Consider the following 25,793-nt stretch of genomic DNA (forward strand, 5'->3'; position numbering starts at 1 on the left):
AAAACTCTAAAAAAATAAATAAATAAGCAGAGGGTGAAAGGAAGCAGCATCATGATAAGATCTGGGGCAGGGGTGGGAGAAACCGTTCCTTTTCTCCATCTCAGGTCTTTGCAGTAAAGACACAGGCTTGGTCATGAACGTGGAAAAATGATGAGATAAGATGGGAATACTTGTTGAATTGAACTATTGCAAATATTTCTGAGACGTCAGCCAAACTCTCAAAAAGGACTTCTTTAGCATCTGATAATCATCAGGCATGAAGATTTCCAGAAACAAATTAATAGAGAACAAAGAGAAGCTGACGATATTTACATCTATGAAAGACAGAATAGGAAAGAGAGAACTATTCCTTGGCTGGATCAGCCTGCTATCTTGGGTATGACGCCTGTGAAGACCTGAGACACGTGAACAGCTAACCTGGAGGGAAGTAACTGACCTTCACTTCAGCACGACTTGGAAAAGTTATTGGAAGTTCACTGTTTAATGGAACCCCATTTTCTTAGCCATACTAATTACTCCATATTAGATCACCTGTACGTTTTCAATTAATTTAGTGGGGCTAATTTAGCTAGGACTTCGCGTGGATTGGCCAAGCAGAAGATGAATAATAATGGAAGAAAATGGGGCATAAGTGGAAAGTATATTATAATTTGAAATATATCTGAGAGTCTAAAAATTAAAAACACCTACAGAAATGATTCTGGGTTGTAAAGTGATATTTTTTTATCTCAGTGGAAAAAAGGTAGGCAAAGATAAAAAAATGCATCAATCTCCAAAATTATTTTAATAATGAGGAAACCTAATCAAAACTAGTTTAGAGGGTAGGTGTTCCAAATACATGAAAACAATCTGAAAATGAGGAAGGTTGGTATATAACCATGCTCTTGTTCTCCTACAAAAATTATGTTCAAAAAGACATGTTAAAGCTCATGATATAGTGAAGTACAAAGTAGAACTTTTAAAAAATACTTTGTAAAGTACTTATGTCAACTAAAAGAAAAAAGTAAAACATTCTCAGTAACATAAAAGCCTACACCATGGAAAGAATGGACTTTTTGAAGAGCTCGACATTTTTATACTGATATATTTAAGAAGAGTTCTTCAGAGGACTCAGAAAAGTTTCTGCCATTCACAAAATCTAAATGAATGCCTAATAAGATAGAAAGACATTTACAGGAAATCACAGTGGCAATAAATCTACTGCATTATTATTTATAGTTGTGTTTGTGACGAATACAGCCTAACACGGCAACAAGCCAGTATTTAAGGGCTGAAAGATTTATCCAACCTTAAACATATCAGTCTATGCAGGCCTGGAGTCTGTAATCATTATCACAGTTTAATCTGCCTTTTGCAAAACAAAACTAAAAAATAGACTGTGTGTCTCTGTGATTAATCATTTGTATTTAAAGCCAATCTGAACGAAGAAAAGGTCCAAAAAAGCAGCCCCGAGAACATGGTACTGGAAAGCAATGGAATGTGTTTAGAATACCATGTTCTGAAAAGTGTCGTGCAACCTTCTGTTAAATATTTGGTTCATTCCATTTTGTCATTCCGATTTGTATCCTGGAAGCCCTTAGACGCGACAGGATTACTTCCTGACAATGGCAACATAAATTGGTGAGCAAAATCCCAGATCAGTTGCAAAGTTCTTCCCCGTGAACCCCACCAAAATAATGGTGCTTGCAAAGTCCAAGAAGAGTTGTTGATTTCTAAGGCTCAACTTTCGGCACAAAGGACTCCAGCTGGTACCACTGGGAGACCTATCAAAATTATCAGTAGACAGTTGGTGAGTCCTGGCTACACTCAGCAGAGCATAGAAGAGAGCTCAGATCACGGGGTACCCTGAACACTGAATGAAAGCTGCCAGGCTGTGGGATCATCGAAATAAAGCAAACTGGCAGTCATCCCCTTAGCATTTGGTGTTCATCTTAGGAATACTGCCAGGTACATACACGTAGCCAGGGAGAACACATCTTTAAGAAAATGAAGAAATTGAAAAAAGAGAGAAGAGGAGAGGAGGATAGAAGAGAGGAGTAATGGGACTGAAAAGCAGTTACCAACATTGCCCTCACCGCACCCCACAAGCTGCTTTAACTTTGATGACCAGCTCTTCTTTGCAGATGTACATAGTTTCCCCGACCTTGGCAGAATCAAAGAATTTATACAGTTAGCAGTTCTTGCACAATCTCCTGAAAAGAACGGCACAAATGTTCTATCCTTCAATGCCAGGTGGGCCTTGCTAATCCTAGCCTCCTGTTTTCTTCCAGTAAATTAATTTACTTGCTTAGGTACTGGTGCGAAAATAAACATCTAGTTCACCTCGTCTCTCTCCTTCTCCATGTCTGACAACAAATCTCGGGGATTTTTTTTCCCCTTTCTTTGGATGAAGTTGGGGGGAAGAGCTAAATTCTATGAAAACTGAATTATCTTCATCAACTAGAAATTTATGCCGGGCATGAAATGCAAAGGATTTTAAGAACTGTAGCCTTTCCAGGTTTATTATTATGAGAAATGAAGTTCTCTTATTGATAGCTCCGTTCACAGCACAGAGCCAAAGACTGCAAAGAATTTATACTACAATCAAAGACAGCCTGGATATCTTCATATCTTAATAATAAATCCAAGATAACCACAGCCTGATGTATTAAATACCTTTTAGGACATGAACAATTTGAACAAGAATCTTCATTAATTCTAATTACGGTGCCTATAAGTCATGTTTAACACTTTCCACCCCTCAATAAATTAAAATTAAAGTGCCTATTTACAAAGTGCAAGCCCTAATGAACCAAAAAATCATTTCTAAAGGGGTATGATGTTAAACCCAGGTGCTGTGTATACATGTCTAACTTCACCCAGATTCATGGGCCAACATCAGCGTCAGTCAAACCTCGAAACCAACCAGTGTGACACTGCAGGTGATGCAGACTTGAGTTCACTTCCAAGTTTATTTAAAAAAAAAAAAGAAAAAAAGGACTTTCACAACTCCAAAAAGTTTGTGTTTCTTTGACTTTCACGGGAGAAAGGAAAAAATAAACACTCTTCCAATTATACTTCTCTACTTCTCAGGACCAATAACAGCGACAGAGTCTGCTAAAATGGTGGCACCAACTGGGAATCTGAGCAACTTCTGATGAAAGAAGTAAAGAACTGATACTTAATGTTTTCTTTTTAAAATCACGATGCTAGGGAAAACTGTCAGCGCTAGAGACATCCTTACCTTCCTACAAGGAAGGAAGTTAAAAGAATAACTTTGTAAGTGTTTGTCCTAAAAACACTGGTTGGAGTCTTTCTCCAAGTCTTTCTTAGCTGAAAGAACTAAACATGTGAAATTGATTTTCATTTATTCATGGCATTTGTTACAAAGGAGTGCAGCATAACCCAGGACAGCAAGGATCTAGTCCGCCCCCTGGATTCAAATTCTGACTCCAACTTTACCTGTTGTGTGACTGTGGACAAGTTACTGCTCTGTGTCTTAATGGTCTCATCTGTAAAATGGAGCCACAGACAGAAGATACAGCAAGTAACCATAACAGTCAATAACCATGATTGTTACTTCCTCTGCCATGGTCTACTTCTTATTCAGGTTTTAACTAATGTTCTAAATAGGCAATGATATTTATAAGTAAGAATAACACACTCTTAAATAGTATTAACTAGGTAGCGGGTACCATTCTAAGCAATTTACAAGTTTTAACTCATGTAATCCTTACGACCAACTTTTGAGGTGGCCACTATTTCGCAGATGCTGCTGAAATGGAGGTACAGAGAGATGACATCACTTGTCCAAGAGCCAACTAATAAATAAACGGCAGAGGCAGAACCCAGACGCAGGTAGACTGGCTTCAGCGTCCAGGCTCTTTTCACTATGCTGCTTCTTGAAGAAAAACCTTTGAAATAAATCTCCTAACATCCTAATTCACATAAAAAAGAACTAGGGAAATTCTAAGTTCAGTATGTAGTGAACCTACATTGCATCTAGGTGATATTTTAAGCGCAACATAAAGGAACGAGACTTAAAAAGCAAACAGATAAACCACAATGAACTTTCTTTCTAATTTAGGCTCCTCCTTGCCGTTTCCAAAAATAAGTTCTGTCTTTGCAGTAGCTGATATACGAGGTGAGCTAGGCTGTGACTTCGCAACAACCTTACAGAGAGTAGGACCAACAGCAAGCTGGTTTCCCACAGCCCATCCATGGGAAGCCGCGTGAATATCTGCCACGCGCAGCCAGCAATCCCCGTGGACCGTGGCCGTGACGCATCACTTGCTGGTGAGAACTCAGCCCCTCCCCTGAGCTCCGGTATGGAAACCAGGTCCTGGGGGAAATTAACTAAGCTCACGAGGGAAGGCATTCTCTCATCCCCATCTCTGAAATACCACTGACTGATGATGTGAAGAACCAGAAGATGGGTTACTTGGTTAGCTTACAGTGAACTGGTCAACTACCAAAATGGAACCTTGATCTAGAATACAAAAGTTCTTTTACAGCAGCTGTTGTCCCGCTTGAGGGCCTAAAGCAGAAACATATCTGTGAGCAATCTTTCCTTAAGACTAATGAATCCTCTGAAAGAATTAGTTAGAGCGACACAAACACACGATGGCTAGAAATACACAGCCAAAAGTTTGGAAAAAAATAAAACCATGCCTTTTACCTTTTTACTTGTAGCCTTCACTCATGCTCATGTTCTAATGGATTCAGTATGTTCCAACATATTCCAACCTGTAGTTACGATATAATTTTCCAACAAATAGCCATAGGCCAAATTACAATGACTAATGGGCTATTTACCATAGAGAGTAATAAAATACTTTCATATCATAAAATCTTTCAGAGTCTAAATTTATATACATATTATATATTTTATATAATATATATACACTTATAAATACATATATTATATATCACACAATGCTCCCTAGATCCAGCCACAGGTAAACTGTAGCTTAGTTATCAGGGAAATGGATATTAATACCACAATAAGTTATGACTACACTGTCATAAGAACCACTGAAATGAAAAACCATCGACAATACCAAGTGTGGGCAAAGCTATGAAACAACTAAAACTGTTCTCCACTGCTTGAGGGAGTAAAAACTAGTTCACCACTTTGGAAAAGTGTTCTGCAGTGTTTACTTGACTTGAACACATGACCCAGCGTTCCACTCTATTCATTGAACAAAAACTGCATTCATGTGTAGACCACAGGTAGACACAAGAATGCATGTTACAGCATGGCTCTCAATAAACCCAACTGGAAACAACTCAATGTCTAGCAACAGTAGGGAGATAAATCAGTTGTGCTATGTTCACCCAATGGAAGGCTGTCCAGCAAAGAAAATGAACCAGTTACTGAAACATACAACATAGATGAATATAACAATGGTAAGGATGAGTGAAAGAATTCAGACATAAAATGATTCCATTTCTATAAAATCTGCATAACAGGCCAAGTGAATTTATGGTCTCAGAAGTAGGGATAGTGGTTGGTTACCTTTAGTGAGGAAGGAGGGAGTAATGATTGGCAAGGGTCAAAGGGGGCACCTCAGGTGCTGGTAATACCTATTTCTTGACCTGGCGGTTGGTTATATAGGAGTGTTTACTTTGTGAAATCTCATCAGACTGAACACTTTATAATTTGTGCATTTTTCAGCATATATGTTATATATCAATAAGAATGTTTATTTGTTTATTTTATTTTATTTTATTTTAGACCATGTCACACAGCTTGTGGGATCTTAGTTCCCCAACCAGGGACTGAACCCTGGCCCTTGGCAGTTAAAGTGTGGAGTCCTAACCACTGGACCACCAGGGAATTCCCAAGAATATTTTAAAAGTTAAAAAAATTGGCCTACTTCCAAGCCCAGTTGTGTACATATCTGTATTAGTTTACTAGGGCTGCTGTAATAGAACAACAGAAATATATTTTCTCACAGTCTGGAGGCTTGAAGTCCAAGGCCATGGTGCTGGCAGGGTTGGTTCCTGGTGAGACCTCTCTCCTTGGCTTGGGGCCAGCTATCTTCTCCCCCCTATCCTCTCAATGGCCTATTTTTTTGTGCATGCACATTCTTGGTGTCTCTTCTTTGTAGGGACACTGGTTCTACGAGATTAGGGCCCCATTCTTATGACCTCATTTAACCTTAACTACCTCTTTAAAGACCCTATCTCCAAGTACAGTCACATTGGGGGTTAGGGCTTCAACATATGGATTTGGGAAGGATCCCCAATTCGATCTATAACAAACTCTCTTGGTTATTAAAAAAATTAAAATTCCTTCTCTTTATGTAAACTGTTCACATTTTCAACCTCTAAAATACTTAAATCTCATTATTATTAAGACCACCTAAAAGGACCAAGTTTAAAAAGTCTTAATAATATACAGTTTGTGAAAATGTAAGTCTAAGATTTTCAAAATTATATGGAAAGTATTTTTAATTCAAGGGCAGAAATAAAATCTAATTATATTTTTAAACAGAACCCAGTGATATGGACCAAACACCATTCCAATACCAATTATACACATGCCCTAGCCACAGACAAGTAATATATACAGATGCACGTCACCTGTTTAACAAAACAATTACTGATGATAAAAAAACGTTCAAAAGGAGTGCTTTCAAATGATTTAATCTAACATATACTTATTGTTACTACCTACCCCGCATTTCTGCAGATCCTCTGATGAAACCATAATCTATTAAATATTTAGCTATGCCATAGTGGCTTTTGCTTATTTTTCAAATGGTAGCAAAATATGAATGTGGTTCTAACAGAATAGAGATTAAATTACCAAAGGAAAAATACGGTGTTTGACTCAGCCTTCTTGCCAAAGACTCTGGTTTTCCTTCTGTGATAGAAACAAGCTGGCACTTCAGGGTTCATGATGCCTGTATAATCAGAACCCCAAATCCAGGCCACAGCAAGCACCTCATTATACTGAGATTCAACGAGCTGGGTTTTTGTTTCAAGGAGATGGACCTTTATTTCAAGGAGACAGACTTTTAGGATAGATTTTTTTCAGTCTTCTGACATGCCAAAACATGGCAATATATATCTAAATTGATAGTAAGCCGTTTCCTAGCTCTCTTTATCATTTATAACTGTGTTTCACACACAGAATCTCATACGTCACCAAGAACACAAAGTCAGAAGGAAATTATGACAAGGAAAAACAAATTCCAGTTACCATACACAGTGTAGCAATCCCTCCTAACCTTCCGGATTAAGTTATCAAAACTCCAGGACAGGAGAATTCACAGCCAACAAGACAATTGCAAAATGGCACCCGGCGATTGCCTTTAAAAGACATTTTTACAGAGCTCAATGAGCCCTAATTTATTTCTATCACAATATCTTGCTCACTTGAAACATGGCGGTTTTTCTTTCCACGCAGTTTCAACCAGCTGCCTGTCATTTTGTGTGGCTTTGCTGCAGTCTCTATGTGTCCTAAAAAGCTTATTTGTTTCTGCTTCAGATACTCCAGCGTTCAGTCCTGACATGACGACTCCCCAGGGTCAATCTCCCGGTCCCAGAGGCAGAATAAATATGGAAGCTTGAAATGGGAAAGGCCTTGAGCGACCTTCCTTTAAGAGGCTCACCTAAGCTAAGTCACTATTTCTCAAGGCTCTTCACTCAGACCCAGGACCCTGATGCCTGAATTCTGCCCGCGACAAGCTCAGGCCCACGCACACACCTTTAGTGCCCCTCGCACCCCTCCCAGCTCCTACGCCACCATCAGAACATAGCTCCAGGGTGGGCCCTCCCGTGGCTTCATCTTCCTTTCTCTTTCCAAATGTCTCTTAGCCAAACAAAAGCTCCTCTCCTTCTTAACCAGCTGTCTCTTTCCACCTTTCCACAACCGAAAACAATCCCAACGAGCAGAGACCACAACCAAAGTTTTTCCTGCAAGTTACTCAGACTTACCGTTGGCGCCCTTGATGTTGCGAGGAGGCAATGGACGGCTGGAGACGGACCGTCGTTCGTCTGTGTTGGGAAAGTGGAAGGAGGCAGCTACGAGCCAAGGACAAGACCCTCACGGATGCTACAGGTCGACACGTGTGGGCTGAACTGCTGCTAACTAACTGGGGGGGAGAGACGAGGGGAAAGGACCCCCAAAGCAGTGGGGAGAATGGTTTCCTTTCCAGCAGGGAGGGAGCAGCTCTTGCAGTGGCCAGCCATCGTCTCGAGGAGCCAGTGCTCACAGACCAGGGATGATTTACCAGCCTGCTAGCCAGAAAGGGGTGGTCCCTCAGCCGGGAAAGCAGGTTCTCTCCAGCGCGCTCCTCCCCCATTTCCTCTCCACCCAGAAGCATCAGATGAAGACACCTACACCTGATGAGACTTTAGCCTCACCTGTAACCTATTATCCTCAGAGGTCTGGCTGCCTCTACTTTTCCTCTGGGAATGAAAGTCCTTTCTGTAACCGTGGCTGGCAGCGTTTCCGTGTCAGCGATCCTGACACCGCCTAGGGGGCAGTTCCAAACTCCTGGGCAGGAATCCACCTTAACTAAGACGAAGGCTCTGTCTCCAAAGCAGTTTCAGCTATGCCTCCAAGATACCATGTGCTCTATTTGACCTTCGTAGCCTCGACCGTTTCAAGAGCAGAGCCCATCTTCTCTTTTACAATTCAAGCCCCAGGTGGGAAGAAGAAAACTCCAGCTGGAGGAAGACCAGTATCTCAACTTTACCGCTGGTGGTACGGACGCCCACCGCCTGTCTCCCTACCTCCACCCCCCCCCCACAAACCCCCCAAGCCTGGAATCATTTCTCCTGGGGTTCATTCATGCTGTTCTGAAGAAATCCTTTGTAATGAAGTTTGCGTTTCTCTTTCCCCAACTTGCCGGGAAAGAGTGTAATTATGACACATACGGTCTCACTTAAAATTTAAATATATTAATTAGGACATTCAACGGCACAACTTTCACTTCGACTAAAAGCAAGTACAATAATACTATATAAATCATAGGGATGACGCTGTAAGACCACCTCTAAAAAAACCAAAAGTGAATTCATTTTCATAGACTTCGCCAAACCATGAATTTAAGAGCCCCCTTACCTGACGAACGAAACTATTTGAGGTAGTGTCAGAAGAAGTGCTCCCATCGGATCCTTTAAATCTGTTTTTCCTTCTGGCTCCTTTTCCATATGACTACAAAAAAGAAAACAAAAAGACAAATGAGATTATTATTAGACTCCCACACAGGAATCTAGACCTAGCTCTAGACAATGTTCTAGATCAAGACAAAGAACGGGTTGTCATCATATGGGCATGATTATAAAGTCATTGGTGACCATATGATATCACTTATATGTGGAATCTAAAATATGACACAATGAACTTATCTACGAAACAGAAACAGAGTCACAGACATGGAGAACAGACTTGTGGTTGTGGGGGGTGAAAGGGGTGGGGGAGGGATGGAGTGGGAGTTTGGGATTAGCAGAGGCAAACTATTATATACAGGATGGATAAACAACAAGGTCCTACTGTCTAGCACAGGGAACTATATCCAATCTCCTGGGATAAACCGTCATGGAAAAGAATATGAAAAAGAATATATATATATATGTCTGAGTCACTTTGCTGTAGAGTGGAAATTAACGCAACATTGTAAGTCAACTATACTTCAATAAAATAAAATTTTTAAAAAGTTATTGGTGGAATCACAAATATTTATTTCAAATCAGTGAGTTGATAGGGAGGAGAGGTTTCTGGAAAAAGCAATCCATAACTGGTGAATTAAAACAGTTTATGCTCTCTGTTAGCATATCTGTGGTTAAGAGGCAAAGGCCACTAAAGATAAGGCATTAAAAAAACTAAGCATTTCTGCGCAGGAGGGACTGTGGCAGTTGTACTGAGAGAGGAGAGTAACTGGTCAGAACCCTTCAGAGAGCACGAAGGCAGCAGATTCGTGCATAACGAAGTACTGTTCCCAGTGGTGCTGAACAGCCAGCTTTTGCTTCTTTTCATGTCTTCATTTGTAATTCCACAGGTATTCATGTACTGGGGTGGTCCTTGCACCTGGTGGCTGAGGAACATTTTACAGTATGAATTCTGATTACCTTTACATAGGTAGATAGATAGATTAGATAGTTGATAGATGATAGATTAGATAGTTGAGAGATAGATGACAGATAGATGGATAGATAGATAGATAGATAGTTGATAGATAGATAGATGGATGGACAGAGTGATCTAGATGGAATATGAATGAAGCCCGGTGCCAATTCTTCACATTATTGGATGGATCTAGAGAATGTTTTGAGAGATGTTGAAACAGCTATAGAAGTGGTAGCGAATTATACAGAATTAAAATACTTTGTACAATTCTCTGGCCCATTGTTGTAATGTCTGAATATGAAGTGAAAAGATTGTGGGGTTTTTTTTTTATTATTAATAGGAGTAGAAAAGAGTTTTATTTGAGCCAAACTGAGGACTAGAGCCTGAAAGACAGCCTCTCAGATAGCTCTGAGGAACTGCTCTGGAAAAGCATGGTTTTCAGCACAGATTTTTTTTTTTTTTTTTTATTGAAGTATAGTCGATTTACAACATTGTGTTGATTTCTGCTATACAGCAAAGTGACTCAGTTATACATATACATATTCTTTTTCATATTCTTTTCCATGATGGTTTATCAGAGGATACTGAACATAGTTCCCTGTGCTAGACAGTAGGACCCTGTTGTTTATCCAAAAAGCTTGCTTTTTAACCACTTAATTATTTTGCTGAGAAGGCAAAAAATAAATTTTATGGAATAGTAATAAGAAGAAGAAGAAGAAAGCATTTAAGAACAGGATGTTAAAGGTAAGACAATTTGTCTCAGTAATAGGTTAGGGCCAAGCACAAACATCTACAAATGAACTTGCTTCTTCTAATATACCTACAGCTTAACACTGAGGGCAGCACTAAGACTAAACTATGCATTCATCTATGGTTAATTCTAGGCATGGATAAAGTTACTGAGAAAACTACACATTAAAATATAAGTGAAAAATAGCTCAACACCGAGCTTTCCAGATAAATATACACAGGCGGGAATCCTACTATAGCTGACCTTAAAAATGGGGATATTAAGGCTTGCCTCCCAGGGTGGTTTTAGGTAGTAAATGAAGGAATGTATTTATAGCATTTAGTATAAGACCTAGCACACGGTAAGGGCTCAAAATAATATTTTAAAAAGTGATACCCACATAAGAGTGAGAAGAGTAGAGAAAAACTGGGCTAAAATGTATAACGTGTTTAGAGGGATTAGGCCCACAGAGACTTCATTAGATGATCAGAATTTACAAAGTTTGCTTTTTTGAAAAGCACCATGTCCAGATTTTAAAAATGAGACTTTTGTTATATTTTATACATTCGTATGGTTTTCATTAAAATGGAAATATCTTATAAACCATAATATACGTAGCACTTAGGCAAGCCGAAATCTCTTACAAACATTTGTGTTGTGAGCAATTTAGATGAATCTGCAATCAGTGAGAGGGGTGGTATAATTTTAAAGCAAAAATTTGTCTTAAATATGTTTGTTCTCTTCCAAGTATCGAAGGGATTTATATAATACAAATGTGTTTCCATGACATTTAATTAACTCGGCTTCATAAAAGGAAAGACAATCTAGGCTGGGCTTTCATAATACAAGGTTCTCTTCACGTAACAGCATATTCTTCTTACTTCTGTAAACATTATTCCGTAAACTGTTGAAAAATAACATTCTTTCAACAATGTTCTTCCTTTTCCAATTTTTACAGAAAGGTTTAGACAAATGTGTCTTCCAAGGCCTACAACGTTTAAAGTCTGAAAGTTTCCTTAAAATAAAAAAAAAACTTTTCTATATTATTCCATATGGAAAAATACTTATTACCTGGAAAGCATTTTCAAGGCCTAACATGTTTCCTTGGGGGAAGGTGAGGGCAAATCTGTGTCAAATACACTACGTATCTTCATTCGGAGCATAAATTATTTTTGAGAACAAAGACGAAATATTCTCTCATCCCAATATCCCCGTGTCCTGCCAGCATCATTTGGACATGGATGTTTGAAAAAGCTTCTTTGAAATTCCATCATTATCATTTATTTCGGATTTTTAATCCGAATGTTTTTACTAGTAAAAATAAATATAAATAAAAATAAATTTTTATAAATAAAAATAAAAATAAACATACTAAAAAAAAAGTATGCTTTTACTATTCAGCTGCTTTGGAGTATAAACTTTTTCATGGCTGCAGACATTGCCCGGCAGCCACTGTGAGAACCACACAATATTTAAGACAGCCAGTCCCAGGGGAGGCTGCAGTTCTCTGCAAAAAAATGAGACACATTTAAAAAGTCACTTTAATTTTTCCAGGCCCCTGGGAACACTGTTCACAAACATTGTTTCAGGTGCACTTAGCTACCAACGCAATGTGTCTACATTGGAGTATTACAGGTTTCAACCGTGCTAAGAAACAGAAAAAAATGATGGCATACTGAACTGCACACAAACTGGTGACAGTTTTGAGAAAAAATATCTTGTTCTTCAATCACTGAAATGTAGGAGGGATGATTTATTCAAAGCGTTTCTGTTTAACGGTGTTAAAGCAAATTCTTATTCATTATATATATTTGTTTAAAACCAAAATAGATACGCTTAATTACACCTCTGTTCTATTTACTAATTTCAGCAGTAATTTCTCTCTTATAATCTCCTTTTTAAAAAAAATTTAACTGTCAAGTGACACCTCAATGACTAGTTACTTTTTATAACAATATCCAGGATCAAGAAGAAGCAAAGTTAAAGCAACTTCTGCAAAGTTAATAGTCCATTTTTATGTACTTTAAAAAAGGTTGGTGAAAATTTATACCACCATTACCAAATGAAGTTGCCTTTAATTCCATGCATATTTAAAATTAAGTCTATCTGACTAAAATGACTTGTGTATTAGTTATTCAAAATTCTGGAAAATAAGGACCAGAGCGTTTCATACGAAGGAATTAAAAAAAAAAAAAAAAGTGAAGGCCAACCCTCACCCAAACAATAAGACAGGAAAGATTAAGTATTCAAATATTTAGTTGCCTAAATGTGGAAAAGAAGTATAGTTTTCTTAATTGGCTACTTCAAACGCAGCTACTTTTACGACTAATGGGGTTTCTAAAATTTTTTTTTAACAACACTAAGTATATAAACATCTGATATATGAAACAATTAATAATTAGAGCCAGAGTTTCAGGAAGTAAAAGGAAGAAGAGACAGGGGGTGTGTCCAGAGGGCTAAATGTAACCCATAATACTCTCCACGATATATGCAGACCCCTACATCCTTGTGGAACACAGTGTGAAAAGTCACTAATTCCCACTCAATTGCCTCTTGGTTATATACAGCTTAATAAAAAAACCAGTGAAGTCACCACAGCAAATGGGAAAAAAGAAAACCATACGTTTGAATTCCTTTACTTCTCCTAAAACATCAGCCAAGTTAAGGAAGATTTCAGAAACTAGAAAGAAATTTAAGAAATTGCCACAAATATATAAATGACTTATTAAAAAGATCTCCACCATTCATCGTGATGTTAATATCAGTTTCATGTGAATGACTGTCTTCTTTGATACTAAATACTTTTCAAATTGGACTGTAATCTTAAAAATCAGCAAATAAATGGTCACACTTCCACAGGGAGTTGAAATCTAATTTCTGTATGACTGAAGTAGACGGTAATAGTTAATTACAGAAGTTGCCAGTTAAGTGGAGACTTCAGCCCAGCCTTGCACACAAGGTTGGCTTGGCGGCCCCTGGGGGCAGCTTTAAAAATGTCACTTCTGTGGTTGATGAATAAGGTGACAGTTCTCCTACCTATGAACTGCTCCCCGTGAACATAATGCTGATGCCTGAGATTAATTTCTATCCCTCTTGATCAGCATTCATTGATATTTATCCCTTCGAACTGCAGACTTTCCTCATTTTAGAGTCAGAAGCGAAGGAAGCCGAAACTAAATGGAGAGGAATCAGACAAGAAATGTCCTCATTTATCAAGTTTAGTGTGAAGGAGGCTGTCAGATCTTTCACTAGGGGAGAAGTCACTGAGATTCCTTCCCTAGAAAGAGGGGAATACAGCAAGTTCTCTATGTGGATCAGTTTACACAAAAGCAGAAAGGACTCAAGAAGCAGCATAAATAGCGCTCTTTTGGGGGTCTTGCAGGTAGAGAAGGGAGGGGGGACGAGGCCAGGGCGGGAGATGCCCAGGGGCCAAGCTTGCCTTTTTCACAATCTATACCTCCAGCCAGTTTTGGAAAGAATTCTAAGACAGACCCAGTCATTTAATGAAGGTGTCATAATTAACCCGAACTCCCTGTTATTGAGAAAGTCCGTGTGTGCCATAGACTCTCGGTAGGATAGAGACATGTCCCCATGGTCACAGAACCAAAGAGGGCCACCCCCTACCCACCCCCACCCAGGGTTAACATATTTTGCTCAGCTTCTCTTGAAAGGATCAAGCCTACAGACTGCATAATTCAATGCAATCAAGTAGAGCAGCAGGTAAGCTAATTCTTTACACAAAAGGAAAGACAAAAAAGAACAGGAACATAAAACCGCACGGCCAACTAAACCTCCAATCACTCAAATCGTCAGATATTACGTCTCGCATTTTAAAACACACTCAGAAATTCTGCCGAGCAGGTTTTAACATTTCTCCCGGGCAAAATCCCAGAACAAAATCCCACTGAAGAGGCAAGTGATGGGGGGGTCAGGAGCGAAGGGTGCAGCAAAACATCAAGCCCAGTACCCACGTCCATTATGCTGAGAGACCGCAAAGATGGAATTGGACCTCGAAAGTGCCTGGCAAAGTTTCTGGAAAGTGGTATTGACCTGGGGGGAGAGCTGCTGCTCTTTTCAGATAAAGCACCTGGCTCCACGGTTCAGGCTGCTGCCAGGAGCAAAACAAACAGGCCATCTGCTTACTGTCTGTTCACCTCCAGGTGCGATGGCAGGTGCTGGTTACCATCTCTTTAAGGCCTGAAGTGCTGAGATACTGCTCTCCTTCTCACTCCTTTCCTCCTCTGCTGCCATCCTAGACTCAGTTCCTCTCACCCGGATTTTGCAGCCACCCAGCCTCCATCCAGCTCTGTCCAACTCCCTGGAGAATTCCCAGGGCTGTACTTTAGACTAATGCTGTCCAATAGAAATAGAAGTCACATACATAAGAGGAATTTTGTAGTAGCTCTGTGAAAAAGGTAAAAGGCAACAGGTCAAATGAATTGTAATAGTGTATCTGACTTAACCTAATATATCAAAAATATTATCATTGTGACGCACAGTTGATGTAAGAGTACTCATGACGTGCAGAATATTCTTTGTTTCCTACGACGTCTCTGAAATCCGTATTTTATATTTTTATCTTATCTGCATTTTTAGTTGATCTGTAATCTGTGTACTTATTTTACCTGTATTTTTATGTATTTTAAAATGTGTACTTTATATTTATAGCACATCTCAGTTCAGACTAGCCACATTTCGAGTGCTCAGAAGCCACATGTGACTAGTGGCTACCGTGGTGGACAGTACAGACTTGGAGCTTTGGAGGGACAGCGTTCAGTTAGCACCTTGACTTTGGAGGCAGACTGTGTCCAAGTTTGCACTGAAACTGTTCAACAGGTTACCTAAAAGAGGGATGCAATTTGTTTAGATCTGAACTTTCAGGAATTTGCAGTTAGATTGTCACTCACTTCTCATGTAGGAAATAGATCTGTTTTGTTTATGACCGTGTGCTGGGAGGAAGGGGTTGGAGTGTATGAGGGTGCCCCCTTCCTAGGCAGGATTTTTGACATAAAAAAGAACAACGGGCCGTCTGTGAAGCTCCATCTTTTGCTTTGCTCACATAGGACTCCCAATGTACTCCAGAGGTGAAAGAGAAAGGATTCTTAAAACCCATGATTGCTGAGAGACACTGTTTGCAAAAGAAAATTCCATTTCTCAGGAGAATTACTATGACTTGGTGTCACAAAACAGAGAGATGCTCCAGAGACAGCCTTTTTTTCTCAGGCCGTTTTACTGCTGGCCTGGCCTGCCCAGAGACATGGAAGAGATGCCTTGCCAAGTTTTCACTGCGCTGTGATGTCATGATTTTTTAGATCTCAAATAAACAAGGCAATGTTTCCCTCAAATAATGGCTGTGATATGAACACGATTCAAGGAAAATTGCTTTCATTTTTGGAAGGTAGAGAGAGCAAGGAGATAGACGCTGATGCAGCTGAATATTTATACCTCTTACCTGCTTCTAATACGCATTCCTCCCTCCCTCTCTCATTCCGTCACTTCCAATTCCTGTGGCCTGGGTCTCTGGAATGTGTCCATCTGTAGTCCTGTCCTATCTATTATCTTTTCTCTCTTTTCAGTTTAGACCTTATTACCTCTTGCCCAAACCGTTACATCAATCTCCGTTCTGGTAGCTCCACCTCTAGACTTCCAAGACCCCAAACTACCTTACAGAACACTCCCAGGAGAATCTTCCCCATGAGCTCTTATACTGCTCCTTCTCTGAACCCCTTCCAAGGTTCTCTGGTTTTCAATACATTGCAGGTTCCAAAGCCTCCAAGATGTGGCCTCAAATTGCCACAAGCTGTCAGACTTCTGCTTGATTATGCCCAATCTGTACCTGTCCACGCTCTTTCCAAACTAGGGATTACAAACGTATCAGACTTCTAACTGCTGTGACTTGGCGTCCTGAAGAGCTCCTCACCATCTCTCTGAAAAATCTGTTGAAATCTGACCCATCCTTCAAATCCCTTCTCAAACGCCACTTCTTGCATGAAGCCCTTCCAGATTACTCCAAAGGGAGTACTTGCGTTCTCGACTCCTTTGCAACCATCTAAGATTCAGTACTTCTCTTAGCGTCCCATGCCGTACGACTGTCATCCATTTGTCACCCTTGCAGCTACCGGAAAGTACGTTCTTTGAAGGCAGAAAGTGTGTCTTCTCGTATCTGAATCACTTCCGTGTGGCAGCTGCATCACAAATACTTGTTGCCTTACGTTTAACTACATAAATCACGAAGGAAATTAGTATCTCTTATCTGAATGCCGTCATGCTTTCTGTCTGCCCTAACTTTGATCTCCAGGAATTCAGGAACTCTATTTTTATCATAAGAATAAAAACACAAAACAAAACAAAACCCCAAAAACCCTTGAAGGAAGATCAAAGAGAAAAGAGGGTTTAAAAGTCCTTTCCTCTATCAGTATTCAAGACCTTCATCCTAGAATAACGGAAGTCCCTGAGTGCACTTCTCTCTCTCTCATCTAACCTGGTGAGTATCTAGATAAAATCAGGAGTCTAGAACAAACGTGACAGGGGTTGGTAAGAATTCAGGTCCTCTGGCAGAGGCTAGATGGAAATGTAGGTGGTTAGTTACATGCCCCCACTGGGCTTGCGCAGCCAAACAGCCCGAGGCTGACTAAAATCTAGCTGTTTTACCTCTAGGAAAGAAAGGAATTCCTCTATGAAAGATATGGATTTCTGATGATACAAGTGATTGCCTCCTACATTTTTCCTCCGTCTCAAATCAAAATGAATGATGTGTTTTAAGTCTGCACTCTTAACTCCCAGTGGTAAAAGAAAGTTCAGCAAAGCTCCAAGATCATGCCACCAGGACCAACATTATTAACAGTACCAAAATAGCTAAAGCAGTCGATTTCTACCACCTATCAAAACAACAAAGCAGCAAAACATTTTATCATCACTGTGGCCCACTCCTGCCCCCGGAACTACAGTAAATAAGACTAACACGCTCTCTCGAGCATATACAAATATAAAATATATGAATTATGTATTTAGAAATTTTACATAAATATAAAGCTACATAATCTTCCCACAATTTCCAATCGAGCAAACGGAGGCTTGAGATCAACAAGGCAATATCACTAAGCAAAGAAGACACGCTTCTCCAAAAAGTGATGCCTGAAAGGTAACCGTACCCTCTTCACCACGGCTCGCCAAGCAGCGCACCGTTAGGAGTCTCAAGTCGTTTCCCTGCTAGGATAGAAGTTGAGAGACTCCTTACCGCTGAGAACTGGAGGCGTCTGCAATCCAAACGGTACCTGCCAAAGCCTTCCGTAAAAGCCACCTTATCCGTGCCCAGCGCCTGCAACTCACATCTCCTATTTCACGACGAGCAGCAAACCGGAATCTCCCCAGAAACCGCTAACACTCGTCGGAGGGGAAGGTGGTCCCGGAGCTCCCCGAGACGGCTCACATTGCAGGGCCAAGGGAAAAATAAAAACTTTTCGCGTCCCCAGCGCGCTCTCTTCGGCAGGGGCCGAGGGGTCCAGGCGAGCCTTGGCCAGGGCCACGAGGGGAGCGGAGCCGGCCGCGCGGCGCAACGCCGAGGTGCCGAGGCGGGTCACGGGGGAGGCAGGGGCGGAGCGTCCCCTCCCACGCCCCCCACTCCCACCCCGGCTCACAGCCGGTCCGGCGGGGTCGGCGTCGGAGCGGAGCTGCGGAAGCCGAGCCCCTCCCGGCCCCCGCCCCGCACTCACGATCTTGAGCAGGTCCAGTCCGCTCGCCTGGTCCATGGCTCTCCATGTGCCTCTCCCGGGAAGGGGCGACGAGGGCTGGCCGCGGCAGCCTCCGAGGACCCCGAGGTCTCCCCCGCCCCTTCCCTCCCTCGGGCTTCGGGGAAGCCGAGGAAAATGGAAGCCGGAGAAGAGCCCGGGGCGGAGGGGGGGGAGGAAGGCGGAGAGGGGCAGGGGCGCCGGCGCCCGCAGGGGAGAAGCGGGTGGCCACGCGCGGGGGGAGGAGAAGGCGGCGGAGGAGGAGACCCAGGCCGGAGCGAGCGGCCGGGCGAGGGATCCGGGCAGAGGCGGCGCCGGGAGAGACGGAGCTCGGCGCCCGGGCGGCTCACAAAGAAAGGGGCGGGCGCGGCGCTCTCGCTACCTGTGCGGCCGCTCCGAGCGCCCCCGCGGGAGCCGCGTTCTCCGGCAGGTCCATCGGGATCTCTTGCGCCACCGCCGCCGCCGCTGTGGGAGGCGACTTGGACAGGTCGCTCTGGACCATTGGCGAGCGGTCGGCCGGGAGCCAGCAGCCGGCCCCCGGCGGCGGGTCCCCTCCTCCGTTCCCCGCCCCCCGCTGCAGGGGCCGCCCGGGGCTCGCGGCGCTCAGGGCGCGGGGCGCGGCCGGGCCAGGTTGCGAGCGAGGCGCGGGGGAGCCGGGCGGCGGGGGGCGCGGGCAGGGCGAGCGCCGAGCGGGCACTGGATCCGCGGCGCCGGGGCAGGTCCTCGCCGAGAGGGAGGGCGCTCCGGCCGCGCGAGCCCAGGGGGAGGCGCGTCGGCCGGCGAGAGTGACAGGCCACCGAAAGGCCGAAAAGTTGCCCGCGGGAGGCGCGGGCCGCCGGGGCCCCGGCGCAGCCGCTGCGCGTCGCCGTGGCACGCGCGCTGGAAAGTTTTCAAAGCCGCGAAAGCCAGGCCTCGCGCCCGGGGGCTTCCTTTCTCCGGCGGCCGAGCTCCAGCCCCTCGGCTCCCCCACGAGCCCGCGGGCGGGAACAGGTCGCTCGCCTGGGAGACCCGGGAGGCTCCGCTCCTCCCCTGCACGCCCGAAATCTGTCAAGGCCTCGGGCGGCCCCGGGGAGCAAGTGTCTGCAGAGGACCTCCCATCCCCATCGACCGCTGGAGCCCCTGGACGGCGACGGTAACGAGGAGCCAGCAGAGAAACGCCGCTGCTGACCCGAGCATTGCGGTCCCGCCCGAGTCTGCAGCTGGCCTGGGCTCCTGGGTCTAAATCGACCCACTTCCAAATCCGAACTTTTCCCTTTATGGCTCCGGGTTGTCTTCATCTTTGCCAACTGCTTCTTCACTTTTTCTGTAGAGTTGAGAAGTCTTAATATCCCATTTTGGACGTGTAAGCATTTCCTTAGGATTCTGAACTCTTGATGAGAGAGTAGCAGCCGTAGCAAGAATGTTCCCTTTACGGCATAACGTTCAGCTATTCCTAATACGACGTATTTTTTGTATTACAGGGTAGCTCGTATTTCAACAACTTTTACTACAGTGGAACTTTCTGTAGAACAAGTTTTCCCGGCATCAGTGTGGTTTTGTAACCACTGAATGTAGACACTTCTGGAAACTGAAATATACATACCGAAATTTACTACCATAGGCTTCAGCTGCCTTTTATATTTTGCCACGGTGTATTAAATTATTATGGGATACAGTCCTTGTTCTTCTCAAAGATAAACGCATCCACCGCCATCATACAGTGATTTGAGTCAGGCTTCAAGAACAGGTGTTGGTTAGGCATATCCAAAATGTCATTGATTTTCTTAATCTTCGGGGTTAAAATTGTCATTTTTACTTAAGTGTGACTGAAGCCTCAAAAACAAACTCACAGAATAAGAGACTAGATGTGGGGTTACCAGAGGGTTAGCTGAAGGCAGTCAAAGGTGAAAACTCCCAGTTATAAGATATCTAAGTACTAGGGATGTAATGTACAGTGTGATAAATGTAATGAACACTGCTGTCTGTTGTTATATACGAAAGTTGTCGGGAGGGTAAATCCTAAGAGTTCTCATCACAAGGAAAATTTTTTTCCTGTTTTTAAAATTTTGTATCTATACGAGATGATGGATATTCACTAAACTTATTGTGATCATCATTTCATGGAGTATGTAACTCGCATCATTATGCTGTACACCTTAAACTTATGCAGTGTTGCATTTCAATTAAATCGCAATAAAAATGGAAGAAAAATACATACATACATACATACATACATACATACATATTTCCAAAATAGGGGGAAAAACCTGAGTGTTAAACAGAAGCAGTGAGAAATTGGTTAACAACAACGACGATAATAAAAGTCACATTTTGAAAAGCAACAGACAGGGGAGCTGGGAAGCTGTTGTTTAGGATGTGGGTGGGTGGCCAGCCAGCCAGGGAAGGGGGCACCCTCTGCTTTGTAGCCATGGCTAATAGCCTTCCCAAAACCCTGGCTAAGATTTGTTAAAAAAAAAAAAAAAAAAAAAAAAGCAATCAGCAGTGCTTTTGCATGTGTGTGTGTATATATATATATATATATATATATATATATATATATATATGCATGTATGTACATACAAAAGTGGAAAAGACATTGTATTTAAAGTTTTGGAGTCATTATTTTATTTTAGTTCCACGATTTGCCGATGGCATCACTCTTCTAGGTCCATTCATCTAATGAAACTGTTCAGTTTTCTTAAGAGAGTGTTTAAATCTCTCCTAAGAGCATTAAAGACTAGGGATAACATTAAATCTGGTTCTAGATTAGAGTGTAAGCTCTGTGGGGACAGGAGCCATGCTTATTCACCAGGGCACACTCAAAATCTGGCCGTTCCCCCTGAATTCTTTCAATATCCGTTCAATCAAGCATATATCAAGCTTCCACTGTTGCCACTGGATGAGCACAGACAACAAAAACCAGAAATCTTGGAGCTTAAAGTCTAGTTAGTAAGCACTTAGAAACCAATGAATACATTCTTGAATGAATGAATGACAGATGAATTCTAACACTGTTTTAAAAAATGCCAGGTTTGCTGAAACAGTGTTTCCCCATGACATGTTTGATTTCTTATAGTATACTTAAATATCTGCATTCGCTTTCAATTACGACCATTTGGGAAGTTAAATTTTATCTTTCATCAGATTTTTTTTTTTTTGCGGAGACCACAAAACAGCAAAACAACCTTGAAAATCATTTAAAATAATGCTAATACTTATAGCCAAGCCAAGTTTGAATTAAAGGTTCAAATGTGATAGAGTATATTTTATTCATTTCATTAATTTATGATACTCAACTCTTTGTTTTTATGTTTCTCTCTGCCATGAGACAGAGTTCCTTGGGGGCAGCCGATTGGGTCTTACTCATTTTATCATCCCCCATCCAGCATGGTGTCTGGCACTTAGTTGGAGCCTGAAAACTCCTGTTGCACAAATGAATGAGTGAATGAATGAATAATCTGTCTTCACATGCCTTAAAACATAGCATATAACTTTGCAAATTTTAACATACAGAGACATTTACCTAATCACGACTCCCCTGAAAGGATTATATTAATTCTTTCCTTATTACCTGCTCTCATTTAATTAGCCTGCATTGAGCAGTAACATGATACAATGTACCCGTTCAGATTCTAGTCGACTTGTAAAAGTTTTCAAGTAAAAAGTAACACAATGTTACCCCTACTTGAAAAAGGGAACAATGTCAGAATAAATATAGAGGGATAAATGCTTGGGAAACTTATGGTGGATGTTTTCTATTATGGTCAGGTCTATTATTTGTTTGTAACCTACCTTGGCTTGTGCAGTACTTAAAAGCCACAGATAAAAGCTAAAATTTGATACGGAAAGCCTAATTCTTTTCAATGTTAAAAGGTATGCAGATGCACCCCAGTAATAATGGATGTACAATCATCAGCCAAGGCATTTAAATGCAGATGACTAATTTGTTCAAGCTGTACCTGAACTCCGGTATGCTCATTAGTCTTTGTAATGGACAGGCATATTCTGGGCATTATTAATGCTCTAAAATGAGAACAGAGGCTGGTAAGAAACTTTGGCCAAGGAAGCCAGAAGTTTAAAAGAGTTGGGGTGTTTTTTTCCCCTGTTAAGTAGAAGAACCAGTGATTATAATTACTTTACTTCTCCTCTCTTGCTTGTAGATTTGTAGATTTGTGATTGTATTTAAGACCTTGGAGTAAGAGTTCTTTAGGACAGATATGCACCAGTGTGATTTCTTATCTTACTTAGTAAATCAATTTTCACCTCATTCACGGTTCTGTATCTCCACCATTATTAACAGCATTTTCATAAGGATATACCTGTATCAGCCACTGGCCTAACTTGGTATGATAATTCCACTAAGTTATACATTTGCTTTTTGGAAATGTATGCTATAAAATGAATTCCTTGAATTACAGATTGTTATTTAAACATATATAAAGTAGCACTGACATATATACACTACCAAATGTAAAATAGATAGCTAGTGGGAAGCAGCCACATGGCACAGGGAGATCAGCTCGGTGCTTTGTGACCACCTAGAGGGATGGGATAGGGAGAGTGGGAGGGAGACGCAAGAGGGAGGAGATATGGGGATATAGGTATACATATAACTGATTCACTTTATTGTACAACAGAAACTAACATTGTAACAACACTGTAAAGCAATTATACTCCAATAAAGATGTGGGGGAAAAAAGTATATAAAGTTGCAAGCACATCCCGTGTAAGAGGGTTGTGTGTGTGCATGTGTATAGTGAATCTCAGTGTATACAACTGAGATACTGAAGTGGTCAAGGAAAGCTTAACTTCACTTCCAAAATAAAGGCTTCACAGAAGTAATAAGATTTCATGAGTTCTTAAAATCACCCAGGAGACAGAGGTCTGGAATATCCAATACTGTATAGCACTTTCTAGTTTCTAAAGCACATTCATTTATGATTTGACTGATTTCTCATCCAAATCATAATTATAACAACTGGTACTTTGGTTTACATACAAGGTGCCAGGCTCTGTGCTAAGGTTTTATGTATATCATCTCATCTATGAAGTAGGTATCAGGACAGGTCACATTGCGGTAACAAATAAGCCCTAGGTATTTAGTGGATTAGGGGATAAGAAATGCATTCCTTTGATGTTGTGTAGCTGTTCACCATCAGAAGGAGCTTCTGCTTCATGCTGACATTTAGGAACCAAGTCCTGAGTTACGATCCACTGTTTTGAAAATGTGGCCATGGAACGTACATTGCGGAAGATGGTGGAGCTTGCAAATTTTTATTGGCCAAGCTTGGAAGTGGTATAAATCTCTCCTACTTACTATGTTTTACTGGCTAAAACTCTATCCCATGAAAAACCTACAAGCCAAGCTGAGAACCATAGTCCAGTCAGGTGCCTTAAGAAGAAAAAGAGAGTGAATTTTGACGAACAGCTAGCAAAGACTGACTTAACCAAGCCTGAATAGATGATGAGTGGCAGGACTTAAACACGTGCCCAACTCTAAGACCTGTTTTCAGTTCAACACAGTTGCCTGTCTGGTGGACTTCAAAGAGCTCTGCCACCCAGGTTAAGGCTGCATTTCTGGTTGGAGGAACAGATTTACATATTTCTATTGCTTGTGCGCTGTGATGACCACATTCATGTATTTGCTAGAATTAGGCCTGCTGTGAATAGCAGAAATGATATTAATCCAAGTCATTGTGTGTGTGTGTGTGTGTGTGTGTGTGCGCACACATGCATGCACTATAATCCAGGGCAATAGAGATACTGGCATTGAACAAGGTATGGCTTCTGTACTTATTGAATACACAGTAGATTAGGCAACATATGGATAAAGTATGATGAATATGAGTGGAAAATAATTTGGGAAGAACTTGAAAAGATCAGGGGAAAATGTTCCAGGCAAAAAGAATAGAAAATACAAAGATGGAAGGTGAAGAAATTCAGTACAGCTGGAAAATAGGGTTGGGAGGTGAGGGGGCAGGCAGATAATGATAAAGAAAAATATCTAATTGACTCTTTTGCTCTCCTATGGCCCCATTCTTTTGATAAGAACGACTTATTTCTAAGCAAAGCCTTTGGCCTCTCCTGCGTTTTCTTTTCAAACCAGCTTCACTTCTTTATGGGAGGCACACACATGTATGTTCATGTGTCGTGGGACTATAGAAAATGAGACCTGCTCTATCAAGAAAAGCACCTGAATTTACACATTCACAGTAGTCAGCTTATTTGTAGCTGAGATTGCTAGTTGCCCATACCTCCTTTTTATGGAACCCCTGTTTTTAGCTGGACACATTGGCACCTGGAGTAAAAGACTATATACAGTACTTCCTCTAGCAGCTACATGCAACTACGGGGCTGCATTCTGTTGACCGTAAGCAAAGTGGGTGAAGAATTTCTGGGATGTACCCATAAAAGGGAGAGAAGTGCTTTGATTTCCTTTCTTTTCCTGCTGACCAGATTGTGGATATATTGGTTAAACCATGAGTGGAGGTTATAGACAGGGAGGCCATAGGAAAGCCACTTGCTGAGGTTGAATGAGCATAAAAAAAGCACCGGGGCCATTGATGGTACCATAAAACCACCATACCAGCTCTGGATTGCCTACTTTCAGACTTCTTTTAAGTGAGGCAGAGAGAAGCATTTATATTGCTTAAGCTTCTCTTACTTTAGGTTTTTTTTAGATAAATCCTACCAAACCTAACCAAACCTAGTAACCATTTCATTACTCAAAACATTTTTTTCTTTTTAAATTAACTTTCTTGAATGAAATAATGCCATTTGCAGCAACATGGATGGACCTAGAGATCATCATACTAAGTGAAGTCAGACAGAGAAAAATATTATATGATATCACTTATGTGTGGAATCTAAAAAAAATGATACAAATGAACTTATTTACATAACAGAAATAGGCTCACAGACATAGACAAACAAACTTATGGTTACCAAAGGGAAGGTAAAAAGGGGGAGGGGAAGGGATATATCAGGAATCTGCGATTGACATATACACACTACTATATGTAAAATAGATAAATAACAAGGACCCACTGTATAGCACAGGGAACTCTACTCAATATTTTATAATAACCCATATGGGAAAAGAATCTGAAAAAGAATATATATATATATATATACACACACACACACACACATATATATATGTGAATCACTTTGCTGTACACCTGAAACTACCACAGCATGATAAATCAACTATACTTCCATTTTAAAAAATTAAATTAACTTTCTTAAGGTATAATTTATCTTAACTTGATTTTTAGATTATGGGAATGCTGGC

General features: G+C 41.4%; 1 protein-coding gene across 3 annotated transcripts in view; it reads right to left on the reverse strand.

Annotated features, from left to right (window-relative positions):
- Nucleotides 1-19,022, reverse strand: part of CACNB2 (calcium voltage-gated channel auxiliary subunit beta 2) — a 416,180-nt gene extending 397,158 nt beyond the window's left edge. For 2 of the 3 annotated variants that reach the window (XM_036842143.1, XM_036842140.1), the window contains exons 1-2: nucleotides 18,903-19,022; nucleotides 9,059-9,151 (exon numbers count right to left, since the gene is read on the reverse strand). In XM_036842143.1, the coding sequence (XP_036698038.1) occupies nucleotides 9,059-9,151; nucleotides 18,903-19,022 (213 nt within the window). Of the gene's footprint in view, nucleotides 1-9,058; nucleotides 9,152-18,505; nucleotides 18,612-18,902 lie in introns of those variants that run through there. The other variant, XM_036842141.1, reaches the window with a different exon arrangement.
- Between the last annotated feature and the right edge of the window lie 6,771 nt (nucleotides 19,023-25,793).

This window comes from Balaenoptera musculus, chromosome 2, assembly GCF_009873245.2.
Source record: "Balaenoptera musculus isolate JJ_BM4_2016_0621 chromosome 2, mBalMus1.pri.v3, whole genome shotgun sequence".
NCBI lineage: Eukaryota > Metazoa > Chordata > Mammalia > Artiodactyla > Balaenopteridae > Balaenoptera > Balaenoptera musculus.